The sequence below is a fragment of the Hyla sarda genome, chromosome 2 (genome assembly GCF_029499605.1).
Source record: "Hyla sarda isolate aHylSar1 chromosome 2, aHylSar1.hap1, whole genome shotgun sequence".
Taxonomy (NCBI): domain Eukaryota; kingdom Metazoa; phylum Chordata; class Amphibia; order Anura; family Hylidae; genus Hyla; species Hyla sarda.
The window spans coordinates 291,154,207-291,177,117 of record NC_079190.1 but is presented as its reverse complement, the minus strand read 5'-3'; the positions used below and the strand labels follow the sequence as shown (position 1 = coordinate 291,177,117).

General features: G+C 41.3%; 2 protein-coding genes across 6 annotated transcripts in view; one reads left to right on the top strand and one right to left on the bottom strand.

The window, feature by feature from the left end:
* The first annotated feature begins 567 nt into the window (after positions 1–567).
* The window catches only part of LOC130356236 (pancreatic secretory granule membrane major glycoprotein GP2-like), a 195,760-nt gene continuing 173,416 nt past the window's right edge, over positions 568–22,911 (top strand). The window contains exon 1 of the mRNA XM_056557456.1: positions 568–712. The gene's annotated coding sequence lies outside the window, so the exon portion shown is untranslated. The remainder of the gene's footprint in view (positions 713–22,911) is intronic.
* LOC130356235 (KN motif and ankyrin repeat domain-containing protein 1-like) overlaps positions 14,852–22,911 on the bottom strand; it is a 230,228-nt gene continuing 222,168 nt past the window's right edge. For all 5 annotated transcript variants that reach the window (XM_056557452.1, XM_056557451.1, XM_056557453.1 and 2 more), the window contains 2 exons: positions 22,613–22,693; positions 14,852–18,438 (listed from right to left, as the gene is read on the bottom strand). In XM_056557452.1, coding sequence (XP_056413427.1) covers positions 16,634–18,438; positions 22,613–22,649 — 1,842 coding nt within the window. In that variant the 5' untranslated portion in view covers positions 22,650–22,693 and the 3' untranslated portion in view covers positions 14,852–16,633. The remainder of the gene's footprint in view (positions 18,439–22,612; positions 22,694–22,911) is intronic.

The following is a 22,911-nucleotide window of genomic DNA, read 5'->3' as shown; positions in this document are numbered from 1 at the left end:
TGCCACTCCCCCCCCCCCTTGAGATATGAAAGCTGGAAAGTAAACACCACTGCTCAGGCAATGGAGAAGTTAAAATCGGCCCTGGAGGGGACTTTACCGTGACAGCTAAGGGCCTCCCTAGGCTGGCCTGTGATAACTTTATGTGCATAGGCAGAAAATAAAATAAATGTTGTTATGAAACAGAGGTTAAAAAATATACTGGAACTCATAAATTAAAAAAAAAAGTCATTTTTAAAGAAACATTTTTGCTCAAAAGCTAATGTCACAAAATATAAAAAAATATGCTTATCTCTGTAACTGTAATAAACCACACAAAAAGTGAACATACTATTGTTGATGAAGGTTTAACAAATAACAAATTATTTAATTCCCCTCCCTCAAAAATTCATGAAAACTAAACACTAAGGATACTATGGGGGAGATTTATCAAAACCTGTCAAGAGGAAAAGTTGCTGAGTTGCCCATAGAAACCAATCAGAACAAAGCCTCTTCAAAATGAAAGAAGCGATGTGATTGGTTGCTATGGGCAACTCAGCAACTTTTCCTCTGGACAGGTTTTGATAAATCTCTACCTATGTACCATAATGGTTCTATATTGGAGTATATCAGTATTTCAATGCATTATAATTACAGAGGAGCAATTCTGCTTAAGTTTTGGGTCCAATTCACTCACATCGGCTGTCTGATTCTGTTTGGATTCACATTCAACAAGGTAAGGTAAAACAAGGCAAGACATGACTTTGCATGCTTTAAGGGGTACTCTGGTGGAAATTATATATATATATATATATTTTTTTTTTTAATCAACTGGTGCGAGAAAGTTAAACAGATTTGTAAATCAAAAAGAAACAAACAAGGAACACGTAGATGCACTCACCACTAAGCAGAGACGGTCGGGTCTTTGAGTCCGGTAACGGGATGCCGGGTCATGGCACAAGTCACGGCACGGGTCACGTGCGAAACTGTCGGCATAGCCTCCGAGCGCCACACACCAGCGCTTATGCTGTGACCCGGCATCCCGTTACTGGACTCCCAGACCCGACCGTCTCTGCTTAGCGGTGAGTGCACCTACGTGTTCCTTGTTTGTTTCATATTGATGCTTGTGTATGTGCACCCTGCAGGAGACATAGAGATAGGTTGCCGAGGACCTTACTGCAAGTCATAGAAGGTGATATTGCTTCCTGAGTGCTCTCTCCATTTTCTTGCTTCACTTTGAGATTTGTAAATGACTTATTTTATAAAAAATCTTAATCCTTGCAGTACTTATCAGCTGCTATATACTACAGAGGAAGTTCTTTTATTTTTGAATTTCTTTTCTGTCTAACCACAGTGCTCTCTGCTGACACCTTTGTCTATGTCAGGAACTGTCCAGAGTAGAAACAAATCCCCATAGCAAACCTCTCTTGCTCTGGACAGTTCTTGACATCGACAGAAGCATCAGCAGAGAGCACTGTGGTGAGACAGGAAAGAACTATACAACTTCATGTGGAGCATACAGCAGCTGATAATTAATGGAAGGATTAAGATTTTTATAAAAGATATAATTTACAAATCAGTATAACTTTCTGGCACCAGTTTATAAAAAATAAAAAAATAAAAATGTTTTCCGCTGGAGTATTTCATCAAGGGGCTAAAAATTTTGTCCACCAAATCTAAAACTCTTCCCAAAAAAAGCAAAGTAATAGCAAGTGACTCATTGTCCTAGAGGTAAATGATAATTTAGTTAACTGCACCTGTTAATATACAGAATGTAAAGATCACATTTCTAAGAATATGACACAAGTGTCTATGCTGATGTACACAATGTGCTTCTAGAAAGCATTGTCTTTGAGGTCTTAGGTGTGTGAAAATGGCTTGAAGCAATATTTGGTCAATTCCTGTTCTAAACATAAACCATAAAGGGTAAAGCAATTATTCCGTTTTGTATCAACGTTTTTTACCAAAGTGCATAGACAAAAAGGTCTTCTGTTTATTTTCCCTTGTTTTTCAATACCCATTCATTTGCAGACAATGCAATTTCATGGAGAGAGGAGTTCTGCACAGTTTTTACCAGTAGAAAAAGGAATGGGACCAACCAGTAAGGGGCCCCGCTTTGTCCAAGCGCCCCATAACAACTGCATGGTCTGACACTGTGGTACTGTATTTACACCCTAGCCTCACACTTGGAGTATATGTTGGAAAACTGATCAGTATGTGAATGTATACTATAGCATACCCCTCCAGGATTGTTGATTTGAATGTACTTTATGTAGCCTTAAAAATAAATAAAAAAATGTTAGCCTTTATTTGGTACGATGAGATCAATGGGTCCAGCCTCCCCACCATACATCACCAGTTTTCTGACACCTGCAAACAACGTTTTAGGAGCCCTACTTTATGATGTTATTTAGTATGTTCCACGACGCGTTCTCATTGATCAGGTTTTATATGTCAAAGGAGTTGTCTGGTTTAGAAATACAATTTTCATACACCATGCAAGGGAAATCTGATTAAATAGAGGGGGTCTTTACCTTTGTGCGAAACCATGCCCCTCCACTGTAACCCCCACCTACTCGGTGAGTGCGGGGGAGATCAGCAAAAAGTTGCAGGATATCATAATTTCCCCCTTTGCTGTCAGCTGATGGACCCTTCATACAAATGGGGATTGTTCAAAATAGGTGTTTATATTATGTGACATGGAGAAGGTCATTTTATGTTTGTAATAGAAAAACAGATCTGCAGTTTAGTTGCATGCAGATTCCAGTGTATTCCTCAGGGCCTCTGAAATTGGGCTAATGAGAATAAATGACCTTGGTGAAACTGGTTTAGAGGGTGAGGTGGCTTGAGGGCAAGGGAGACAACGTAAAGGCACTCCCTTGGTATGCACTAATGTATTGACAAAACTTCTCTGACATTTACTGTTTTTGATCTAAGGATTTTTTTTTTTTTTTACTTTTAAGTGTGTATACATAATATGGATTTTACATTTCATCTGAGAAAATGGCACAAATTTCATTCAGCCACATGGCATAAGGGACATGAAGGTTATGTGCCAGAAGATCACTATGCATGCATGCATCTAATTCTTCATATTAAGTAGTTGTTTGAGAATATCTTTTATAATGTGTAAAATGCCTTTTGTGTGTGCTGTATCCTATACGTTACCTGCATAGAGGTCCCCATAGGTCCCATTCCTAGGACGTTGGGGTCCCTCTTGTCTAGTCTTCCCCTTATCACCGCTCACTTAGTCAGTAGATATATAGTAATTCTATTTGATATTTGTATAGCTATAGGTATATAAACTGTATATATTTGGTTATTTACCTGTACGGAGCGTGGCAGGACCTGCGGGTCACGTGATCAGGTAGAAACTCTATGGTTTTGCTTAAGGACCTTTGGCGGTCCTTGTGACAGGTTCACCCACCATACCTTGTAACGGTGAGTGACAGCTGACACGGACCAATCCAAAATGGCCCTGCCCCTGCCCATATAAGGGAGCGGCGTCCATTACTAGTTCTTTTTCCCCGTGGGCTGCTGATGAGGACGGATCTGCGCAGCTTTCATCAGCAGTAACCAGGCCTAAGCCTCTCAAAACTGTCATCTCTCAAAACTGTGAGTTACTTCAATCCCTATTACCTCAGCAAGATCACCGCCCCTCAATATTCCCCTAAATCCGGACGCATCTTTGCAAAAATCTTTTTGGATAAGTCAATGGTCCTCAGCATCTGTCAATCACTGCCGTGTTATATAGAGACTGTATTACTAAGACTGTTGCTGTTAATTGGATGTACCGCAAGTACTTCAGTAAAGTTTATGCGAGTTCAAGTTCATCTCCATTGTGGACCTTCATTCATTTAAGCACGCACCTATCGTTCCTGGGAAGGGTGGCGATAGGTCGGATATTTACCTCAGCGTATTAACCCTCACCCTGGCGTCACGAGTGACAGGGGTTAAATTAACCCCTTATATTCTGAAGCAACACCCCAACTACACTATACCCCCCAAGGGCTACCACATATGCCTTTAACATTTATATTTGTGTACATGCTCAATTTCATAGGCTAACTTACTCACCAAACTGGGCCACCATCAGTAGGGACCCAAGCAGCCAAATTCAGAGGACCAGTGGGGATCTATCTATATTACTCAGTCTCTATCTTATGACCCATTGTGTCCGTTCCTCTTATTGCTGCCATCACACGGCAGTTATTTGTTCAAAACTGCTACATATTAGGAGCAAAAACAAGAGGTGGATTTAGAAGTGGGAAAGATTCACACACTGGTAGCTTTATTAGGTACACCTGTTCAATTGCTTATTAACACAAATAGCTAACAAGCCAATCACATGGCAGCAACTCAATACATTTAGGCATGTAGACGTGATCAAGATAACTTGCTGACATTCAAACGGAATATCAGGATGGGGATGAAAGAGGATATGAGTGACTTTGCATGTGGCTTGGTTGTTGGAATCAGATGGGCTGGGATTTTTACGCACAACCATTTCTACGGTTTACAGAGCATGGTCTGACAAAAAAGAAAACATAGGCTAAATACAATATAGAATTTGGGGCTCAAGGTCACGGATATTTGATAATATATTATTTATTGTTTATAAAAATATTAACCTGCGACTCACAGGGACCTTGTGTGTTGTCAGGATCACTATATATGTAATTGCGATAGAATATAATATAAAACATCTATACTAAGCTGCTGAGGAAAGGACCTATGGGGGTCCTGAAACGCTTCCAGCTGATTAATAATTGAGTATTGTGACCACCACCAACTTGAACATATTGTGACCATACCCTAAGTTTGGATCGTATCTGCCAGATACCATTACCACCCTGTCTGTCAATCAAACAGTCGGAAAAAGCGCGCTCTGAAAAAAACATGAGGATGCCGCCGGGAATACTAACCATCTGTGCATGAGAAGTGCTGCAGTCCACAGATCAGCGCTGCGATCCTGAGGGACGGCCGAGTCTCCTGCTGCACTCTCTCTTGCAAAGAGACCTGGCACAGGGACAAAGATCAGCACTCACTAAGAATAAGGTAAAATCTAACCTATTTTATATTACCGGCAAATGACACCAGAGCTCCCAGCATAATAACAGTGAGGAATCCTTATAGAGGTCCCTCTGTATCTGCACTCCCGGACCGGTGAGTCTAAAAAAAACTCTGTTAACTGAGCCTATAACATCTGGATATTGCTACTGTTTAAGGCAGCACCAAAATATGCATATAAGCTATTACTGACTCTGAGAACAAGAACTGTAACAGGACTTACTGAGCCCCAAATTCTATATTGTATTTAGCCTTTTTTTTTAGACACCATGGGTGTAGGTGTCAGTTGGGTAGCTCAAGTCTATATTGGTGATTAGTTTGACAAGAGCCTCTTCAAAACTCTCTGCATATAAAAAAGAAAACATATCCAAGGAGTGGCAGTTGTGTAAATGAAAATTCCTTGTCGATGTCAGAAGAGAATGGGCAGACTGATTCAAGATGACCAAAAGGCAACAGTATCGCAAATGACCACTCGTTACAATCATGATGTACGGAATATCATCTCTGAATGCACATGTCACACCTTGAAGCAGATGGGCGACAGCAGCAGAAGATGCCCCTGAATGCCACCTCTGTTAGCTAAGTATTGGAAACTGATTCTACAATTTGTGCAGGCTCACCAGCATTGGACAGTGGAAGACTGAAAGAATGTTACCTGGTCTGATGAGTCTCAATTCCAGCTGTGACATTCATGGCAGGGTCAAAATTTGGTGTAAACAACATAAAAACATAGATCCATACTGTCTTGTATCAATGGTTCAGGGTGGTGGTGTTATAATGTGGGAGACTTTTGTTTAGCACACTTAGGGGCCCTTAGTACCAATTGAGCAACACAACAAAGTTCACATTTTCTCAAACTGGTTTATTAACCCTAACAATGAGTTCACTGTGCAACAATGTCCTCCACAGTCACCAGATCTCAATCCAATAGGGATGTGGTGGAACAGGAGACATCCATCATGGATGTGCAGCCGACAAATCTACAGCAACTGCGTGATGACTTCATGTCAATGAGGACCAAAATCTTACGAATGTTTCCAGCACCCCGAAAAAAAATTGAACAGTGAGGTTATATAAAGATGTTCAAAGTTATATTGACAGGGTTAGTTCCACTGGATAGGCATATAGCAAATATGGTTCCAATATTTATAAAGTGCTCAAGACACCTAGAACCTGTGGTTTAAACATCAGTATGGGTAAACTATGATATATTGAGGTATCTCAATAAATATCTTGTTATACTTGTAGTTCGAGTCAGGTATAAACTGACCGCATAGCATTATCGTCTGTAAATGGTGTCTTACTTATACAATATTTTCACCTTTCATTGGAATCCTGTCTGTGATGATAGGAAGAGCACTGCTAGAATATAATCCATACAGAACAGGTGTATTCATTCAGGCCTTTGATGATATTTTTCTTCTCCCATTTGCTGGTAAGACAGTTAGAATTATGTGTTCTTTACATCCACTCATTTTTGTTGGTTGGTTGTTACTTCCCCAATTGTAAAGTGCTGGATATGAGTAGCCAACTAGACATTATATCAGTGGTTGCTGAGGGGGAAGGAGGGTTTATTTCCAGGTAACACCAACCCTAGTGATGCCACTGCATTATATATATATTATTTATTTTAACTATTTAAAGGTGTAGTGTACCCTTACTTAACAAATAGGTGCAGTGTACCTTGGACTTAAAGGGGTACTCCGCACCCCTAGACATCTTATCCCCTATCCAAAAGGGATAAGATGTCAGATCGCCAGGGTCCCGCTGCTGGGGACCCCCGGGATCTCGGTTGCTGCACCCACCTGTACGGCTTCCACCTCACACCGGCAACGCTGGAGGCTTCGGATCCCAACCTCAATGGCGGATGAGGATGACGTCACGACTCCGCCCCGTGTGACATCACGCCCCGCCCCCTCAATGCAAGTCTATGGGAGGTCCGTCATGCCCCCTCCCATAGACTTGCATTGAGGGGGCGGGGCGTGATGTCACACGGGGCGGAGTCGTGACATCACACTCGTCCGCCATTGTGGTCTGGATCCAAAGCTTCCAGCATTGCCAGTGTGAGGTGGAAGCCGTACAGGTGGGTGCAGCAGCCGAGATCCCGGGGGTCCCCAGCAGCGGGACCCCGGTGATCTGACATCTTATCCCCTATCCTTTGGATAGGGGACAAGATGTCTAGGGGTGCGGAGCACCCCTTTAATGAAACTGGAGTATAACAATAAGCAGTCCAGTACATTATTTATTTTATCTTCAAGTTTAATTGTTAAATTGTTCTGTGTTTACAACACCATTAGCCACATGCCTGCACAGCTGGAGAAAGAGTTCCAGGGTCCATACTGCTGTGAGCATAATGCTATGAAATTCACTAACAATGAAGAGATACGTAAACAGTGTAGCTTGAAGGGCTACACCATTTGTGCGACTCCTATAAAGTCAATTGGAGTTATGCAAATTAAACCATTAACAGTACAGTTATTTGTTTTTATTTTTTACGGTTGGGATTTTGATATTGCAAATGTATTGAGAAAGAAAATATTTGTTTTACAACCCAGTCTTGGAATCGATCAAAGACGACAATGAAAAATGTAGCTTCCCCATCCCCTGGAATGGTATAAATGCTGGTATAATGAGAATAATAATAGGCTTTATTAGACAATATATGTTATATATTTCTACATATGTATAATATGTCTGTACATTCACTAGCAACAATGAGCAAAAACAATGTCATGCTGTGGCCAAATGTTAGCTGCAAGTAGAAATGAAAAACACACTTACAACAATCCTTTGTGTTGTTGTTTTTTTTCTCTTCACTTTCACTAAATACATAATTTAATGGTCTGACATAGTGGTTCTCTTGGATAAATGATAACAAAAATGTCTGATACAATAGTACCCCAACAATGAAATCAAATATAAACAACTAAATGTAAGGCTCGGTTCACACTATGGAATTCCTACATAACATCACCACACTACTGATCTCCAACTCATATGTCACAGATGTTAACGTTACATAGAGTGAAAGATTCCCAAGATTGACCTCTCCTCTCATGTAAGCACCAACTAGACCTTAGGAACATGCTTTTCAGAAGTGCCCTTTCACAACCACCAGAACCTGCCACTATGCCCCCATGATCAGCTGTATGAAGGGGCCACAGTGCATGGGCAAGCCTCTTCATTGTTCACATTTTTCCATACATCTGGATGCCACACATTTTATCTTGGCCGTGCAGGTTATTGCAGCCATTTCATCTTCACTTGTTGCACGCAGATGTGTATGCTTTTTGTACTGTACTCTATTTGTTCTTTATTGTACATTACTTAAAATTATGCAAAAAATTATTACAAGAAGAACAAGACAATAAGTTTCATATCTTCATGAGCCATAGCCTCCTACTAGAAGAAAGGTCTTGTAATGTCAAGTCCTAAATCCTTTTGCTTAGTGGACATGAGTGCAAAGGGTGGAGTACTGTTCTTCAAAGTTGCTCTAAAGAAATGTAATGGGTGTGGATAAGTCTACACCAGCCCTTTGCTGTGAAACATCTGTAGACCCAAAGGCACAAAGGCAGATACAGTATAATAAATCACATATTCATGTGCAACACTGAAGAAACAACACTGCTACAATGTAAAGTAGTAAGTTGCACAGCCTGTATAACAGTGAGTAATATTGTGTCCCCTCAAAATGACTCAACACAAAGCCATTAATATCTAAACCATGGCAACAAATTAAGTACACCCCTAAGTATATACAGTCATAGCCATAAATGTTGGCACCCCTGAAATTTTTCTAGAAAATATTTCTCACAGAAAAGGATTGCAGTAACACATGTTTTGCTATACACATGTTTATTCCCTTTGTGTGTATTGGAACTAAACCAAAAAAGGGAGGAAAAAAAGCTAATTGGACAATGTCACCAAACTCCAAAATTACAAACAAAATTATTGGCACCCTTTCAAAATTGTGGATAAATAAGATTGTTACAAGCATGTGGTGCTCCTTTAAACTCACCTGGGTCAAGTAACAGGTGTGGGCAATATAAAAATCACACCTGAAAGCAGATAAAAGGAGAGAAGTTCACTTAGTCTTTGCATTGTGTGTCTGTGTGTGCCACACTAAGCATGGACAACAGAAAGAGGAGAAGAGAACTGTCTGAGGACTTGAGAAAAATATCAACAATCTCAAGGTTACAAATGCATCTCCAGAGATCTAGATTTGCCTTTGTTCACAGTACGCAACATTATCAAGAAGTTTGCAACCCATGGCACTGTAGCTAATCTCCCTGGGCGTGGACAGAAGAGAAAAATTGATAAAAGGTGATGAAAAACAATAGGATTTTTTTTTTTTTTCTCTACATAAAGATGGCCTGGGCTAAAAGAAGATTATCAAAATCCTAAAACTGAACTGTAGCACGATGGTTAAGACCATCTTGACACTGGGGAGCAACAGTTTATTGAGGGAACAATGAATGTCAACATGTACTGTGACATACTGAAGCAGAGTATAATCCCCTCCCATTGGATATTGCACTGCAGGACAGTATTACAACATAATAAAGACCCCAAACACATCTGCAAGACGACCACTGCCTTGCTAAAGAAGGTCAGGGTAAAAGTGATGAATCGGCAAGGATGTTTCCAGACCTAAACCCTATTGAGCATCTGTGGGGCAACTTCAAACAGAAGGTGGGGGGGGGCGCAAGGTCTCTAACATTGACCGGCTCTGTGATGTCATCATGAAGGATTGGAAGAGGACTTTAGTGGCAGCCTGTGAAGCTCTATGGTGGTCACACAAAATATCGATACTTTGGACATTTTTACTTAGGGGTGTACTCACTTTAGTTGCCAAGGTTTAGACATTAAAGGTGTTATCCACCATAAGGTGATTTTAGTATGTACCTGGCAGACAGTAATGGACATGCTTAGGAAGGATCTGCACTTGTCTTGGGGCTAAATGGCTATGTTGTGAGATTACCATAATACTGTGGCTAGCTTTTTGTGCACTGGTATTTCCTGTTTGACTTTTCTTTTTTTGACTACAAATCCCATAATTCCATTTTCCTCCCTCCCGCACATCAGCCACCCCACCCATTGAAACATAAAAGAGCTGCATCGATTCAAAAGACCTGTGGTTTTCAGTCAGGGTGCCTACAGCTGTTGCATTAGTTACAGATTGATCTCTCTCCCATCAAGCGATCCCTCCACCCATTGAAGCAGACAGGCTCCCTGTCATCAGCTGACAGTGAGTCAGGTCTCGGCCGCATTGCAACCTGGGAAAAATCTGAGACAACAGTCATTTCGTATGCTGGTAAAAATAAATATTGGAGTGAAAATCACAGAAGAATTGTGAAAAAACTGTCACACACAGGTACAGACACTATATTATGAACTACACTAACTTTACAGCCCCTGCAGCATAGTCAAATAAAAAAAAAATCCTGGAATACCCCTTTAACCCCTTCCCGACCTATGACATACCTGTATGTCATGGGTGGCAAGGTGTTCCCGACCCATGACATACAGGTACGTCATGGACATTACTGCCGCTACTCGCGGCATCCCGCAGCGCCCGGAAAGATGGTGGCTATCACTGATAGCCAGCCATCTTACCGTGCGACCACAGGGGGTTTCATCCCCCCCCCCCCCCAGCGATCGCTGCTATCAGCTGGTCAAATCTGACTAGCTGATAGCCTCCAGCCTTTGGCTTTCTGGGCATGCTGGGAGTTGTAGTTTTGCAACATCTGGAGGTCCACAGTTTGGAGACCACTGTATAATGGTCTCCAATCTGTGCTCTTCCAGATGTTGCAAAACTACAAATCTCAGCATGCTCAGTCTGTCCAGGCATGCTGGGAGTTGTAGTTCTCTAACATCTGGAAGAGCACAGATTGGAGACCATTATACAGTGGTCTCCAAACTGTGGACCTCCAGATGGTGCAAAACTACAACTCCCAGCATGCCCAGACTGCCCAAGCATGCTGGAAGTTGTAGTTCGGCAACATCTGATCCTTCAGATATTGCCGAACTACAACTTCCAGCATGCCTTGGCAGTCTGGGCATGCTGGGAGTTGTAGTTTTGCAACAACTGGAGGCACACTAGTTGGGAAACATTGTCCGTTTCCTACCTCAGTGCCTCCAGCTGTTGCAATTGTTGCAAAACTATAACTCCCAGCATGCACTGACAGACCATGCATGCTGGGAGTTGTAGTTTTGCAACAGCTGGAGGCACACTGGTTTGGAAACACTAAGTTTGGTTGCAAAACACTTGAAAGTTTATTACTTAACTTAGTGTTTCCAAACCAGTGTTCCTCCAGCTGTTGCAAAACTACAACTCCCAGCATGCACGGACAGCCAAAGGGCATGCTCGGAGTTTGCAACAGCTGGATGTTTGCCCCCTCCCCCCAATGTGAATGTACAGGGTACACTCACATGGGCAGAGGTTTACAGTGAGTGCTGCAAGTTTGAGATGGCGCAAATTTTGCGCTGCAGCTCAAACTTCCAGCGGCAAACTTGCTGTGAACCTCTGCCAATGTGACTGTACCCTAAAAACACTACACTACACTGACACTAACCTAAAATAAAAAGTAAAAAACACTACATATACACGTACCCCTACACAGCCCCCCTCCCCCCAAAAAATGAAAAACGTCTGGTACGCTACTGTTTCCAAAACGGAGCCTCCAGCTGTTGCAAAATAATAACTCCCAGTATTGCCGGACAGCCATTGACTGTCCAGGCATGCTGGGAGTTTTGCAACAGCTGGAGGCACCCTGTTTGGGAATCACTGGCATAGAATACCCCTATGTCCACCCCTATGCAAATCCCTAATTCAGGCCTCAAATGCGCATGGCGCTCTCTCACTTTGGAGCCCTGTCGTATTTCAGGGCAACAGTTTTGGGACACATATGGGGTATCGCCGTACTCGGGAGAAATTGCCTTACAAATTTTGGGGGGCTTTTTCTTCTTTAACCCCTTATGAAAAGGTGAAGTTGGGGTCTACACCAGCATGTTAGTGTAAAAAAATAAATTTTTTACACTGACATGCTGGTGTTGCCCTATACTTTTCATTTTCACAAGAGGTAAAAGGGAAAAAAAGACCCTCTAAATTTGTAACGCAATTTCTCCTGAGTACGGAGATACCCCATATGTGGGCGCAAAGTGCTCTGGGGGTGCACAACACTGCCCAGAAGGGAGAGTGCACCATGTACATTTGAGGCGATTTGCACAGGGGTGGCTGATTGTTACAGCAGTTCTGACAAACGCAAAACAATAAATATCCACATGTGACCCCATTTTGGAAACTACACCCCTCACGGAATGTAATAAGGGGTGCAGTGAGCATTTACACCCCACTGGTGTATGACAGATTTTTGGAACAGTGGTCTGTGAAAATGAAAAATAAAATTTTTGATTTGCACAGTCCACTGTTTCAAATATCTGTCAAACGCCAGTGGGGTGTAAATGCTCACTGCACCCCTTATTAAATTCCATGAGGGGTATAGTTTCCAAAATGGGGTCACATGTGGGGGGGTCCACTGTTCTGGCACCATAGGGGCTTCCTAAATGGGACATGCCCACCAAAAACCCTTTCAGAAAAACTCACTCTCCAAAATCCCATTGTCGCTCTTTCCCTTCTGAGCCCGCTACTGCGCCCGCCGAACACTTTACATACGCATATGAGGTATTTCCTTACTCAAGAGAAATTGGGTTACCAATTTTAGGGTGATTTCTCTCCTTTTACCCCTTGTAAAAATTCAAAAATTGGGTCTACAAGAAAATGCGAGTGTAAAAAATGAAGATTTAGAATTTTCTCCTTCACTTTGCTGCTATTCCTGTGAAACACCTAAAGGGTTAAAACACTTACTGAATGTCATTTTGAATACTTTGGGGGGTGCAGTTTTTATAATGGGGTCATTTATGGGGTATTTCTAATATGAAGATCCTTAAAATCCATTTCCAACCTGAACTGGCCCCTGAAAAATTACGATTTTGAAAATCTTGAGGAAAATTGCTGCGGAACTTTGAAGCCCTCTGGTGTCTTCCAAAAGTAAAAACTTGTCAATTTTTTAATGCAAACACAAAGTAGACATATTGTATATGTGAATCAATATGTAATTTATTTGGAATATCCATTTTCCTTTCAAGCAGAGACTTTCAAAGTTAGAAAAATGCTAAATTTTCAAAATTTTCATGAAATTTTTAGATTTTTTACCAAGAAAGGATGCAAATATCAGTGAAATTTTACCGATAACATAAAGTAGAATATGTCACGAAAAAACAATCTCGGAATCAGAATGATAAGTAAAAGCATTCCAAAGTTATTAATGTTTAAAGTGACAGTGGTCAGATTTTCAAAAAATGCCCAGGTCATGAAGGTGAAAATGGGCTGGGTCATGAAGGGGTTAATGGCTGTGTATTAAGTTATTTTGAGGTGACAGTAACTTTAAATACTGTTATATAGGCTGTGCACTCACTACTTTACATTGTAGTAGGCTGTCATTTCTACAGTGTTGTCACATAATAAAATATTTACAAATGTGAGGGGTGGATACACTTATGTGAGATACTATATACAGTGGTCCCTCAACATACGATGGTAATTCGTTCCAAACGACCCATCGTTTGTCGAATCCATCGTATGTTGAGGGATCCGTGCAAGTATAGGAAGTTTGTACTCACCTGTCCCCGCCGCTCTGGACCGCGTCCTCATCGCTCCCGATGCTGTCCCAGGGGCTCCCGATGCTGTCCCGCTGCTCCGGTGTCTTCTTCGGGATCCTCTGGTTTCTTACGCATCTTCTGCAGGGTCCGGGCCTCGCTTTCTGGTGACGTTATTACGCTGTAGCGCCGGCACGGCGTGCGTAACGACGTAATAACGACGCCGGAAAGCCAGGCCCGGACCCTGGAGAAGATACAGAAGACGCCGGAGGATTGCGAAGTGGACCCGGAGCAGCGGGGAAAGGCAAGTGAACCTGTCCGGGATGCTTAAACTGCTATCCGACAGCAGCTTAAGAATTTTGCGCTGTCGGATAGCAGTTAATGCGATGGCCCCCACATATAAAAGCATCGTATGTCGATGCCGACATCGACATGCGATGGCCTCTGAGAGGCCATCGTATGTCCATTTGATCATATGTCGGGGCCATCGCATGTCAGGGGGTTACTGTACTTGAAAGGACAGCTGTATTAGGAGAAATAGTCTCATCATCCATTGTCAGGGCTATATTTGCCATAACGCACCTGTAGGCTTATGCCTACAATAGAAGTGTATCTGTGATTGATTTCACCATTGTCTATGTATAGGGTAGAGATCCACTATGTATCTGCCACAAAATCCACATGTAACACGTGGTTTTCGATGTGTATTTGGAAACATCTGTATAAAAAAAGATGCAGATGTTTGTGGAATCACCCTAATGGAGTGTAGTCAATCTGAGTGCCTAGGGCAGCATAAGTTGTAAATATGACCCTGTCTATAATATCACTTTCACGGGAAGGTCTAGTTCAGCTGCTACTCAAGTTGCACTGCTTCCATGATGTATATGAGAGGCATTACAGCTGTGTTTAACCTTTTGTCGTTTGTGTTAATTTTTTTAATCCGTCTGCATGTCCTTTAACCTCTATGCAACCTGTGCCACACTTATGGCACAGCGGGAAGGTCAATTATGTGAACTTTTGTAAATTTACAGCTCTCAGAAGGTGTGGGCTCAGAAGCTGCTATTGTCAGTGCATTGCCCTCTCTAGATGCCATGGTCAATAGCCCACCACCTTGACGGTAGAACAGAGAGATGGCTTTTTTCTGTATCCCATTACTGTTTTTTTAAACCCCCCACCCCCACCCCCACCCAAAAAAAAAGGAATCTATAAAAGTTTTTCCATGCATGAAAATAATTCAATTAAAAATACAACTAGTCCTGCTAAAACACGCCCTCATACAGCGACATTGATTGATAAATTGAACATATATGGCTTTTGGAAGGTAGCAATGGAACATCAAATAGGCCATGAAAGTGGGCCAATAATTGATAATTTTAGCACCAAACATTTCACTTTGCACCATCTGCTGTACATAAGGTTCTAGAAAACAACAGTGTTCACTACATTCCTTGATAATGGCCTAGTGGGGTATCATTTTCACAACATAGTGACTTCTAAAAGGATTTAACTGTTTTTGTACCTCAGGGCCATGCAAATACAACATGGGAACTGGAAACCATTCCAGCCATATCTGCACAACAAAAACTATATGGTGCTCTAGTACTTCTGAGGCCTGCCATGTGCCCAAATAGCATTTTATGATCATATAAATTGTGATTGATAATCTCTAAGCTGTCCTTTTAGTTCCCCAGTAATACATGGCTCTCCTGTTGGCCTCATAGATGTTCTGTATATGTATGTTATCAATTCCATCAGATTTAAAGGAGTTTTACCATGAAGATAAATAAATCTAAATCGATGCATTATGTGAAACAAAACATCCTTTCAATGTAAAAGCATTTCTGAAAATGTACTGGTTTGAGAGATATACATACTTACTTATCCCCCATGTTGCCTTTAGTTACGACCATCTTAGAAAATCCAGTTCAACTGCATATTGCTCTCTTCTGCGTTTGCAAGGGGGATTGTGGGAACTTGCAAAGGGGATTGTGGGATCCACACGGGAGAGGAACAGTACAGAGATGTAAAATACTTTACTTACAAACAGTACAATTGTGCACCTTTACATACTGTATACTGTTTATATGTATGAGGCACACAACTGATTTTACCAGCTTTGATGCCAACTTTGCATTGTGGGACTAAAGTGTTATATCTGGTTTGGGTTCGGTTGTATCTTCTAGGTTCTTTGATATTCCTTTCTACTCTACTGAAGAAACATTCTAGCAAATTCAAGGAATTCTATGCAGTTTTATGTTTTTGCCTTATCACAAATTGCCATTTAATCCACAGGAATTGGGACCTGTAGCCTACAGTATTAAAATATGGAGACCTGGAGCTATCTTTTGTTTATATAGTAAATTAATGGCTCAGTGTGTTACATATAATGTCATTTCTCTATTATATACAGTTTGTATAACTTTGCATTTTACCACTGTTCATATATATTATTTCTATTGTAAGAACTGTTGAGTTCAGAATAATCAATAAATATCTCAACTAATATACAAGTTCATAGCCTCATATAACACCACATTAAGGCTTCTATTCATGGCACCATTTAAAACCATCCTTCTAAATGTGTGCACAGATATATGTCTGCTATTGACTGCCATTTAAAAAGTCTACCTGAATTTGAATCAAATAGAGGAGTCAAATATGCTTTTTAATACACCCTTCCGGCACCTGTTTGCCCTGTAAAGTCTGTGGGCTAGTCAGCATATTCCTCTAGACATGCGGTTGAGTCTTACATAAAGTTCATACATAATAATTCCAAACAATTGTGCATGTATACTGTTCATCTGTTTCCACACTACGTATCCAGCATAACTATTATTTTCATTCTCCTACTTTATTCTACATATTCATGTTCTTTATCTTCACAATCTGCACCATCTATCATATTGGGGAAGTTTTGAGTAACTGTGAATTATTTGTCCTTTGCTACAGATGTGTCAGGATCACCTTCTGTATTTACCAAACCTTTGTCTGCATTTGTGTTGTACCACACTGTACACCTTGGGATATCTTCACTCTCAATGACTGATACCAGGTCCTCTGACATTTGAGGTGCTTTCTGTTTAGTACTTGGATGACATACGTCACCTATTGGTTCACTTGCTGACTGGACCTCAGTGCTTGTGGCTGTATTTTTTACCATGGAATTTGTAATGTCTTTAGGTGTATTTTTATCTGTAACATCAGAAATTTCAGAAGAAGTGGTGCATGAACAAATTATTTCTGTGTCCGACATTTGTAGACCATGTTCAGGTAATTCCTTGCCATTTGGCACAAATACTCCGGGGAATGATACCAATGGATTTTCTTGAACTATCTTGTCTTTATCTTGCCTACAAGCAATGGCTATCCTTAGCTCTTCCAGTTCATCAGCTGCAGCCTTCACATGGTCTTCAAGCATACTGATAACTGCCCTTTGGTGGTCTACTGTATGCTGAAGAAGCTGTATCTCCTTCTCTACATCAGAAGATAATCCTAATAAAGATTCCATAACCCATTCACCTACATCTTTGGTTTCTGGGGAGGCTTGGACAGCAATATTGTTGTTCTTTTGCCTCGATCTGTAATAAAACACACTGTCTGTCATACAAACATCTTCACCAACTGCAATCGATTTGCGAGTCTTCTCTTTCACTGCTGGCTGGTGACCAAATGAATTTCCGCCGGTCATTTTCTTGTTCCCTACATTTCTATCTGAATCACTAAGTTTCTCTGTCAATCTTTTTAGTTTTGCTATTTGACTTGTTGTATGTCCTGTAGGTTCCAAATTACTTTTCTGCTCAGATTGAACATCTTCTTTCCGGTTTCCGTCTATTTCATTTGATGTAAAATGAGCGCTATTTGTTTGTCCATTAGTATCCATGCTGTTTTGCTTCTCCAAATCATAAGTCAGCTGCTTGTTCTCTCTTTCTAGAGTTGAAATCTTCATCTGTAATGCCGGAATAATCTTCACCTGCTCTTCCAGATCTTTCAGTCGCTTTAATGAAGCTGCCATCTGCTCACGAATATATTGAAGATGAGATGGAAGAATGTTTGCAGCAGGGGTACTTCTTCCAGAATTCATAGGACTTATTTTCACAGACCCCATGAAGCTTTGATTTAAGATAGCTTGAGTTTCTGCACTTTTGTTCTGATACACAGCTAAAGATGTATGGGAAAGGTTTGGTGAACTTCTGCTAGCATTGCTAAGTTTAGAAAGGTTGGAATCCTGGTAAGATCCATCATATATATCTACAGAGTATAGATTTAGCTGCTCTTGTTGAAGCCTCCTGCTAGTCTCCTCTAGTGTTTTTTCAACTCGAGAATTCTTTAAAACAGTCTTTGCTGGTGGTGGTGGGAACAGTTTAAAATAGGGTGTTGGGGACAATGGGTTTGACTTTCTTGAAGTCAAAGTTTCTTTGGTGTGTGAGGAATTGGTTTCTGTTTTTCCACCCGTGAAGAATACAGAATCTGATGTTCCATCTTCACTAAAGTCCAAAGATTCAGTTGAAAGCCAAGCACCTGTTTGACTAGAAAGACTTCTTAAAGATGATGTGGAGCGACGTGGCATCCTCGGTTTTCGATTGGCTTGCAGTTTCCTTAGGGTTTGACCACTTTGAATATCATCAACATATTTCATGAAATCCAAATCCAGCTGGAAACCATATGGAGTTTCCACAGAATATGATGTTTTCTCATGTTCATTCTTGTCCCAGTACAAAAAGGGACCTCCTAGGTCTGTAAAAGTTAAAACATGGAGTTTTTAATAGTATAATAGTCTATAGAAAATTTGCATAGGGTTTTGTTGATTTAGCCTGGTATCAAACATGGCACTCTTTTTGAAAACAGCCACTGCAGTTTTAGAGCTAAAGCCAGAAGTGGATTTAAAATGAAAGAGAAATATAAAGGAAGGACTTGTACTTCTCATTTCTGCTGGATCCTGTTCTGGCTTAGCTAAAAAACAAGTGCAAAAAAAAAATTAAAAATGCTGCGTGTGACACCAGCTAAATATGATTTGCCAAAATATGATTAGTAAGAAAGGGAGAAAGGCATATTAAGAATACTGCAACTCTTCCGTGTTCATTCCCTAATCTCAGAGAGATGTACTTTAAAAGAAGCCATATGTAATAAACTCAAATTTATATAAAAGTGGCAAAGTCTTAAAGTAATAATAAACAGTTAACATAATTTAGTACACTGCTCAAAAAAATATAGGGAACACTAAGATAACACATCCTAGATCTGAATGAATGAACTAATCGTATGAAATACTTTCGTCTTTACATAGTTGAATGTGCTGACAACAAAATCACACAAAAATTATCAATGGAAATCAAATTTATCAACCCATGGAGGTCTGGATATGGAGTCACACTCAAAATCAAAGTGGAAAACCACACTACAGGCTGATACGACTTTGATGTAATGTCCTTAAAACAATTCAAAATGAGGCTCAGTAGTGTGTGTAGCCTCCACGTGTCTGTATGACCTCCCTACAATGCCTGGGCATGCTCCTGATGAGGTGGCAGATGATCCCCTGAGGGATGTCCTTCCAGACCTGGACTACAGCATCCGCCAACTCCTGGACAGTCTTTGGTGCAATGTGGCATTGGTGGATGGAGCAAGACATGATGTCCCGGATGTGCTCTATTGCATTCAGGTCTGGGGAACGGGCAGGCCAGTCCATAGCATCAATGCCTTCCTCTTGCAGAAACTGCTGACACACTCCAGCCACATGAGGTCTAGCATTGTCTTACATTAGAAGGAACCCAGGGCCAACTGTGCCACCATATGGTCTCACAAGGGGTCTGAGGACCTCATCTTGGTACCTAATGGCATTCAGGCTACCTCTGGAAAGCACATGGAGGGCTGTGCGGCCCCCCAAAGAAATGCCACCCCACACCATTACTAACCCACCGCCATACCGGTCATGCTGGAGGAAGTTGCAGGGCGTCTCCAGACTCTGTCACGTCTGTCACACGTGCTCAGTGTGAACCTACTTTCATCTGTGAAGAGCACAGGGCGCCAGTGGCGAATTTGCCAATCTTGGTCTTCTCTGGCAAATGCCAAACGTCCTGCACGGTGTTGGGCTGTAAGCACAACCACCACCTGTGGACATGGCCTGCTGAAGGTCATTTTGCAGGGCTCTGGCAGTACTCCTCCTGCTCCTCCTTGCCCAAAGGCGGAGGGAGCAGTCCTGCTGCTTGTTGCCCTCCTACAGCCTCCTCCACGTCTCCTGATGTACTGGCCTGTCTCCATGCTCTGGACACTATGCTGACAGACACAGCAAACCTTCTCGCCAAAACTTGCATTGATGTGCCATCCTGGATGAGCTGCACTACTTGAGCAACTTGTGTGGGTTGTAGACTTCATGTCATGCTAGTGAAAGCACCGCCAGCATTCAAAAATTACCAAAACATCAGTCAGGAAGCATAAGAACTGAGAAGTGGTCTGTGGTCACCACCTGAAAAAACACTTCTTTATTGGGGGTGTCTTGCTAATTGCCTATAATTTCCACCTGTTGTCTGTTCCATTTGCACAACAGCATGTGAAATTGATTGTCAATCAGTGTTGCTTCCTGAGTGGATAGTGTGATTTCATAGAAGTATGATTCACTTGGAGTTAAATTGTGTTGTTTAAGTGTCCCTTTATTTTTTTGAGCAGTGTATATAATATGTTCTATTCTCATAACCATATTTTGAATACATTTACTTAAAGGACAACTGCAGTGCTAGCAAATTAGGGCCCAAATGTAATAATATCACAAGTTATATAAGTTTCTAAATGGGATCCATTACCTGTCTGGTCCCGTTTCTCCGATATGCCGCCACCGGAAGTCATCTCCTGGTCCCCTAAAGCGCGTATCGTGGACCTATTATTCTCTATGGAGCCGCCATCTTGGTCGACGCTACGTCACAAATGCCCATAATGCGCCGGGGGATTGCTTCACTCCCCCTGCCGCTCGTTGTGTCGGCCCCTCTCCTCCCATCTTATAAATAATCATAATGTTATTATGAGCTCAGCCCTGATTGGCTGAGCACACAGTAGGGGCCGCAGCCTATCAGTACAGGCTGAGAGCGCCTGTGCATGAAGCACTTGTTGCCCGAAGCTAACAGGAAGCTGGCGCAGGGAGTCATGGGAAATGTAGTCTTTATGACATGGCTGCTTACTGCTACAGGTGGCAATTACAAGAGAATGGCTGGGCCAAATTTGACAAATGATGTATCGTTGGAAAGGTCTTTGAAAGATCTATCAGATGAGGTAAACTTTTTTTTATGTATGAGCACTGCAGATGTCCTTTAATATTTACATATTCTTTTATTTCCACATTTCAATGTAGTAAACCTTCCTTATGGAAGACAATGGGAGGATATTGAAACCCGAGTTCTCCTTTTTTCTGTAAACTGTACTATATTTGTTAAAAAAAAAAGTGGTATATCACACATTTCAAACAGCCTGGGTCACTGTTAAAAATTTGGCACAATATTTGACAGCCTAGTCTAAGTACGTCTCAGCAAGTTTTTCTATATGCTCTCCAGCAGAGCTTGAAAAATATGGAGGGTCTTCTTTTCGATCTGCATTTTCCTTTGGATTTGATCTGTATTTGTCATGTGCCTGAAGAATGCTTTTTATTTTCTGGGCTTGGGATTCCATGAATGACAAAAAGGATTGAGTTTTGATGATGTCATTATTGAGTTGTACAAGTCTAAATATAGCCCATAGTAGCCAACGAAACTACAGCTTACGTTTTCTGTATTTCTAAAGAGCATGGGAAGATATATACAGTACTGTGAAAGTATATTTGCCCTCTTGCTGGTCCTATTTTTTCATATCTGTCACACTTGAAAACTAGACAAAAATGCTGTTTCTAAATGATGATTTCACTTATCGAAGAAAAAATGCTGTTTAGCCCTACCTAGCCCTACGTGAGAAAGCTATTTTACTGGCTGCACCCACATAAGAGAACATGTCTGGCAATATGAAGCAAGCTAGAAGAGCTAGTAGAACAGACCTTCTTGGGATCTGCCAGTCTGTCCATTGGAAATGGCATGCACATGTGTGTGTCAGATGTATTATGTCTTCTGGCACTCACAACCCTGTTAAAAGTGTCTAGAAAAAAGGGGTGAATGGTCCGCCATGTAGATCTGTACTACAGGCACAAGTATTAGTGCACATGTAAATGAGCAGGGAATTTAAACCAGCTTATCAAATGCTGCTTTTGAGTAAAATCCTGCCAGTGTAGGATTCAACTACAATGTATGCCTTCTAGTAGGTATAAATAGTGGTAAATTCAGTGCACAGGGACGGCAATGCCTCTGTCTTGCAAAGCCATGCCTCCTCTGTGCTAAGCTAAGCTTGCACTAGGCTTGCACAAAAATTCCTAGCGTATTGTTAGGCTGGGTTCACAGATATCAGGCGTCCAGCATAGTCTCCCTCTGGTGTGCACAGGAGGGAAACTGATGCTGAAACTGATCCCATCCATTTGAATGGGACAGTTCACAATTATCCAGTGTCTCAATTTTGATGCTGGATGGTTGGAAACGCCGCAGAGCACAGGACAGGGATACACAGCTTGCGGCGTTCCCCTGTCCGCCATGCAGAAAGCATAGACGCCGGATGTCATGCACTGATCAGAAGTGGCATCAGTTGCATCGAGATCTAAGCTGAGTTCACTTATGCCGGATGCCGGACATATGTGAACCCAGCCTAACAGGTGCAATAGCCCACCTAATAGATGCATGTGCCAACTCATAGATACATGCATCATTCAACAGACACTATTAATTCATTTACCCCAAGTTAAATTTACCAAAGCACAGCATTACATGACAGACAAAGTAATATACTAGTTTATTTTATTTTATGTTATTCTTGTTATTTAAATAAAAAAATAAAACTATTATTGAGTTACCTGGAAGGTCATTTCTTAAATTAACAGAGTCTGTCATCCTGATGGCTGAAAAACCAGAAGCACTGTATACCTCTGTATGACCTGTAACAAATGCAGTTCCTTTATCAAAATGGCATTATTAGTATACCCTTTATAACATGAGCAATTTACATACTGTATATATTCTTACAAAAAGAAACAAGTTAATCAGTCCTTTTAAAACCACAGGGAAAGATTTCCAAAGGATACATTCATAGTACTTCTACTATCAGAAAGTGCATAAGGTTCACCCCAATTAAAAATGTACTGGAAAATGGAAT